Source organism: Sinocyclocheilus anshuiensis, unplaced genomic scaffold (assembly GCF_001515605.1).
Source record: "Sinocyclocheilus anshuiensis isolate Anshui unplaced genomic scaffold, SAMN03320099.WGS_v1.1 scaffold205, whole genome shotgun sequence".
Lineage (NCBI taxonomy): Eukaryota > Metazoa > Chordata > Actinopteri > Cypriniformes > Cyprinidae > Sinocyclocheilus > Sinocyclocheilus anshuiensis.
The window spans coordinates 2,333,901-2,340,488 of NW_015536497.1; the positions used below are offsets into that span (position 1 = coordinate 2,333,901).

At 42.5% G+C, this 6,588-nt stretch overlaps 1 protein-coding gene across 1 annotated transcript in view; it reads right to left on the reverse strand.

Moving 5' to 3' along the window:
• Window positions 1-1,839: 1,839 nt before the first annotated feature.
• The window catches only part of LOC107687847 (GPI ethanolamine phosphate transferase 3-like), an 11,099-nt gene continuing 6,350 nt past the window's right edge, over window positions 1,840-6,588 (reverse strand). The window contains 6 exon segments of the mRNA XM_016485327.1: window positions 1,840-2,417; window positions 2,878-2,948; window positions 4,219-4,406; window positions 4,487-4,690; window positions 4,781-5,329; window positions 5,332-6,322. Coding sequence (XP_016340813.1) covers window positions 2,288-2,417; window positions 2,878-2,948; window positions 4,219-4,406; window positions 4,487-4,690; window positions 4,781-5,329; window positions 5,332-6,322 — 2,133 coding nt within the window. The 3' untranslated portion in view covers window positions 1,840-2,287.

A 6,588-nucleotide genomic window follows, 5' to 3' on the forward strand; every position in this document is an offset into this window, starting at 1 on the left:
TCTTGCTGAAGAAATGCTCAGCTACTCGTCCGCGGCGATGCGTGTTGCATTAGCGCTGTCATATCTGACTATAATGTCATATAGCCTAAAACACGCTTTCACACGTTTATTATTTTAACGTTTTGGAAGGAGTAAAATGTGCATATGTGGTTTCAACAACCAGATGCATTTACACTTGTCCAGTTAAAGGGCACTTTGGGCATCAAGGGGAAAAGGGACTACATCCTTAAATTACAAACAAGCATATTAATTTATAATTTTACGTTAAAAGGTTTGCCTTCAGTGTTTCTTTCAGTGCAGGTTGCAATAAATAGGAATTGACATATGTAAATTATAAATAACTAGTTATTTCCTCATTTCAGTGATGTTTAATAAATGGGTCATTTCAGGAAACAGTGCTATTTATGCTGGAAAACGGCTGTTTTATTTTTATATTTTCATTTCTAATGGTTGCAGGTGAACTTTCAATAAATAATGCTGCCACCACAGGGCCCCACACTATTTACAGTCATTATTCTTGTCCTGTATACCAAAAATAATATGTTATTTCTGCAAAAATCACAGATGTCTTTAAGTACTGATAAAGACTGTAAAAGAAATACACCTCTGTCTAACATCACTCCCTTAATGATGTGTGAAAGATCAAAAAGTTATTTTAAAGGGGAAATGTCACAGCATAACAGAATTGAACAGACTGAATTCTGCTTGTAAGTCATTTCTGAGCTTACCCTGGCACTTACTGACCGCAGAATCAATCAGATTTCATAGGGTGTTTTTAGATAAAACACTGCGCTCTGCAGGCCAACAGCTGCTCCTGCAAACAAAAAGAAACTAGAATGCACACACAAACAACCATTTCAAATTGTACAAAATATTTAATTGATTTTCTCCCTTTTATCAATGAATTTAAACAATTTTAGGCCAATTAAAATGATTCCTTTCACAGCTAATTCAATCATCAACCACACATTAAGACATTAAAAGCCACTGTATGGCTTGACAGTATTTTGCTTTTTAAAAAAGTAAAAAATAAAATAAAGATTCAGCCCCTCACACACACAAATGCACCATGCAGAGCAGAATACTTCTACTGCATTATGGCTAAATTAACCTGAGCACATGATGTAATTATCTTCCCCATGCATTTCTCACAAAAATGAGATCAAATAAGTCATTTAATCCATTAGTGAACTAAATATATGACAGCTAAATAAATAACGGTCAATGCAAATTGAATGAACACCGTTTCATTCACTAACATCAAACAAGGCAACCGTTAAAGCTAGTGACCTGTTATCTAGGTGAGGAATTTAAAATAATAATAAAAATACATTTCAAACGGTGCAGAATATAACAGACATGTTATTGGTTCAACCCTGATGCTCGAGTGGTTATTGCTAGGGAATAGACAGGACAACACATTAACAATGAGCGATTATCAAACACAGTTCAAGCTTAAAAAAAAAAAAAAAAACAAGCGGAAGAATAAAACAAAACAAAAAAAAATAGTTCCAGTCCACTGCTGAAATTAATGACTCCCTCAAGCATGCACTTGTAGCTTTTAAAGGGATAGTTCAACCCAAATCCAAAAAATTCTGTCATAATTTACACTCCAAACCTGTATGACTATTTCTTCTGTAAAACACAAAGGGTGTGTGTAGCAGAATGTCCAAGCTGCTCTTTTCCATACAACGAATGCAAATGGTGACCACAATTGCGCTTGGTACCAATCGACTATTATTGTATGGAGCAACTTGGTCATCTAGATCATTGCTTTGAGGTTTGGAACAACATCAGGGTGGAAATGATGAGAGAATTTACATTTTAGATGAACTATCCCTTTAAATATTTAAACAGCGGGGGGGGGTGTGTTCATACCATAGCAACACTGTGGATTTCAGGTAGCCCTTCAATATAATAACTTAATATCATCTCTATAATGACCTTGTGGAAAATGGCAGTAAAAAGGCATGCACAAAGATCATCTTTTCTCTCTCTTCTTCAATACAAAAAGGCAGCAGAGCAACAAAGGCTGACAGTTCAACAGCTTGTTGAAAGATTTTATAAAATATGAGCTTCGGTTTATTGACTTCTCTCACGTATTCGGAAAATGAATAGATGCTTTAGACCTCTTTGGTCCAAAACAGACAAAAGTCAGATGCAAAACAAATCTGGTTTCCTTTCGTATGGTTGGCAGTGGAGTTGAGGAGGATGACCAGCACATCTCTGAAGAGGTCAGGATTGGGCTTGTAGGACGGAAAAGGGGGCGTGGTCAGGGTAGCCAGTGCTACCTGGAGTTCTGAGGGAGGAGTTTCTTAAATAACCCACCCACTGAAACGTCCACCCTCATCACCATGGCGACCTCCAGTATCAGGAACACACTGCCCACGATGAAGCCCGATGCCTCAAACATCAATCTGCCGAAAAGAAGAATATCTTAGAATGCAGTTATGAGAAGAGCTTTTTTGTCATTAACTTTCACTGTCCACAATGGATCCCTGTGTGGGTTTGTTCGTAATGACGGCAAAATCCATCACTACAATAAATTACCACTTGTGAAAGTCGGAGTTGTTATAAAACTCTTAGTCATAATTCAGAGTTAACATCATCTACTTATAAAGCATGACAGTTAGCGGGCTAAACTCTCTTTACATGAAAAGCAAGTGGTGTGTGGGTGAATTTTAGTAAAGTTATAAAGGACCTCGTACGAAACGACATTGTCAAACAACACCAACCACCATTTTTCAACCCACCAACTAGTCTATTTCGAAAATGTGCACATTCCTAGATCATTTAATCAATTCCTTAAAATAAAAAAGACAGAAAGCGATAAGAGGTAGAAGAGAAAGAAACAATAAGTTAGAGATGGTGACTCACTTGGGTGCAAACACTTTCCACACCATGAGGTGTCTCCTGAGGATGGCTGCAGCACAAACCGATGCAAAAACCTAAAGGTAAACAAGTTATTTATAATTTATGTTCCATTTTACAAAAGCATATAAATCACACTAGACGAGAAAACATTAGCCTGCTAAGCCTCTTCACACCAAGTCTTACACAACTAAACACAAAAAAAAATACATACTTTTCAGAATTCACACTCTGGTGAATGATAAAAAAATAAAAATAAAATAGCGATTACCGTAAAACGCCGTGTCACTACGAAGGAGGTCACAGAAACATCGTTTCAGTTAAAACAGGGTGTCTACAGATATGATAAAGCTAAATTTAAGACTTTTTAAGACCAAACCTGTGATGGAAATACACATTATATTACATATGTATATGAAATATTTAATGTGTTTAATGTAAAAAGAAAAACTAATAAAAAAAATTAAAAAAAAAAAGAGGAGTCTTCTTCTTCTTGCTTTACAGCGGATCGCAGACTTAAGTGCATTACCGCCACCTATCTCTCAAATGGACCACTGACACTCTTATCTACAATCCAATTAGGAGTGTCAATGGTCCATTTGAGAGATAGGTGGTGGTAATGCACTTATAAGTCTGCGATCCGCCGTAAAGCAAGAAGACGCCTCACGCGCCGGCTGTCGAGGACGCGCTCAGGACAGTTTAGACATTGCAGTGCATCAGAGGTCAAAAAACAATATAAATACTGTTCAGTTTCTTGCACAGACCGATCGTTTCGTGTCTTTACACATCAATGTATAGTCACGAGCCGCAAGGTTTAATTTGGTTTTGTTGGTGTATGTTTTTTTTTTACTCTCAAAGCCGTGATTCCCATCCATTATAAAACTGACAGACTGCAACGGTTTGAGTTAAAAATGTTCGTTTGTGTTCTACTGAAGAAACAAAGTCACCTACATCTTGGATGCCCTGGGGGTAAGCAGATAAACATCAAATTTTCATTTTTGGGTGAACTATCCCTTTAAGTTTTAATCAGGCTATTTGTCCTGTTGGGCAAGTAAAATTCTCAAACCATTTTTTACCAACCACCCACTTGCCGCCGCAATTCTCTCTGATGACGCAGTAACTACAGCGGGGAAAAAAAATCTTCAGTCTGTCCAATGATTTGTAAACAGTCACGGTGTCCGTCAGACTGGAGAAATGTTTGCGGTTATATGACCAAATATATTTAAGAGCCACTGAATCTGAATTTAAGACATTTTAAGGACCCGCGGCCACCCTGTAAAAATGTAGCTGTGCACGATTTTTGTGCCCAACTTAATGTGAGCATTATGCAATGCAATTTGAACACACCTGCGCTCCATTCACAAAGAGGTGGCGTGCAGCGAGCTGCAGGAGACCCGAGCTGAACTTCTGAGGGTTCTCTCTCAGTCTCATCTCCATGACAGCGTCCTCGCTCTCCTCCACTCCTGCTGAGTGCGTAGATCGGGTCCCACGCACCTCACACACCAGAGGCCAGAACAGCAGCAGAGGACAACCAACTGCATGTGCAAATTAATGATCATTAGAAATGGAGAGATTAAAGATAATTCTAATAGAGAAATATATACAATGTGAATACCTGCAAAGATGATGTGAGAGGAGAAGGTGTTGAGGGTCACCAATGAGGCAGGAAGCACAGTGCCTGTGTGACCTTGAGGAAAGCTTACAAATGCAGCACCCCACTGAATGGAGGGGAAAGTTGGGAGGTGTCCTGTTGTGTGGAAAAACTGGGTGGCTGCCAGAGACCATGAAACCACTGGAGCCCATGGCACACTAAAACCATCTAGGAGGGTTAAAGAAGAAGATTTAATGCATCAGTAGTAATAGCTCAGCAAGACATAAGATGTGAAGCTAATAATGGAGTGCGTCTTACTGGAGTGCTTGTGAAGGCTGGAGAGGTTGGTGCTACAGGCATGGATGTGCAGCACGGCTCCAACCTCTAGCAGGAGAAGCAGGAAGGCAAGAGCCATTCCCTCCGGATGGAGCAGCAGAAGCACCAACCCCAGGAGTCCACAAAGCAGAACCAAGGGGGCTGAGTACACTGTACCCAGCCCGTAAGCCTCCACAGCTGGCCTGCTATCAGTTTCGCCACTTTCCGTAGCCTCGTCCTCCAGCGAGTGCCGGATGCGCTGATACAACTGTGGTATGAGGTGGTGCAGTTCAGCCTGCGGACTGATTCCCGTACTGGCTCGGTACTTGGGGGGTGGCAGGGATGTTCCTCGAGAGTTCATTGGGGTCCTTGACTTGAGGAACACTGTCATGGGGTCCACCCACAACAGGAGCAGTCCCAGGCCTAGCAGGCAGAAAGTGGCCCGAGGCAGGAACACTTGAGCTAGGCCGATGAGTTCGGACAAACTCCTGAAGGTGTCTTCGGGGGTGGCGCTCACCGCCCAGTGCAACCCCATGCAAACACAGGCCATAAGAGGAAGCAGGCTGACAACAGAGTCACACTAGTACAGTTAAGGTTCCCGTAATGTCTGAGCCATCGATGTAGAAGGCACCCCCACAAGGCCAGTGAGCCAACAGAGAGGACATAGTGGAGGTTGCGCAGTTGGCTGTTCTGTACTCGTGAGAGCGGGGAGAGGAAAGGTGAGGGCTGGCAGGTGCCCTGCTCCTCTCGGCAGTTGTGGAAGGAGAGGGATAGGTAGAGCGATCCCACCAGCACTCCCAACCACACCAACAAGATGGTGGCCTGCCGTCTAACCACTGAGGACGGCAGTGCTGTTGGGAGCAGCTGAGGTGGCTTCTGGGTGTCTGGTGGGGGATGTGGCACCAGGAGTCCATCCCAGTTTAGACGGAGAGGAACATAGATGCTTAACGTGAAGAGCAAGAAGGTAACCACGTTGCCCTCATAGATGACATAGCTGTCCGAGAGTAGGGAGGCACAGCGGAGGAAAAGCACCAGCAGGGCCGGCGTGAGGAGGCCAGAAGGTGACCACCTCCCTTTTGGAGAAACTCCATGAGTCCTCCATAGAAACAAAACTTCAGAAAATAGTGCTGCAGCTCCTACACACCACGAGAGCTCTAAATAACCTTGTGAGAACAGCTGACCTGCAGCTACTACTAGTCCCACCACCAACCCTGAGAGTATGGGCCACTTCAGCAGGCCTTCCTGAATCACTACATGAGACAACTCGGAAAGGATGTAGCACAGCATACAGGCAACTCCTAATATTAAGAGCCCAGCAGCCATTTTGAAAGGGTTAAAACGGGCCCAGGAGGCTCTACAAGTCTCCCTGACAGCTGTCAGATAGTTCTGCATGGAGATGACTAGTTCAGGAGAGGGAAGATGGCCCTTGTGGACAGCGGCCAAGTACCGGGAGGAAATGTTTGAGAAGTCAGCCCGCAGCTGAGACAGACTGTCTGGTGGGATGTCTTTGGCCATATTAGAGTAGGTCTCCAAGAAGCGGTTTACCTTTACAGAAATGGAAGAATCAGACAGAATTAAGCTAAGTTCATCACAATTTAGGGCTGTGCAATTTTAAAAGCGTGAAAGAACTTGCGCTTACTCGGGAAGATTACTGTGGATGCGCTCAGAGATGGAACACAACACGGACAAAGTCATCTTTTAGCGCGTAAACGGTCAAATACACACAAAAATGTGTCAAAATGCAGCGCTTAGTGATTATTCACGTAAACCCTCGTCGGTTATGTAATAAATGAATGTAAAGAGTTAGGAAT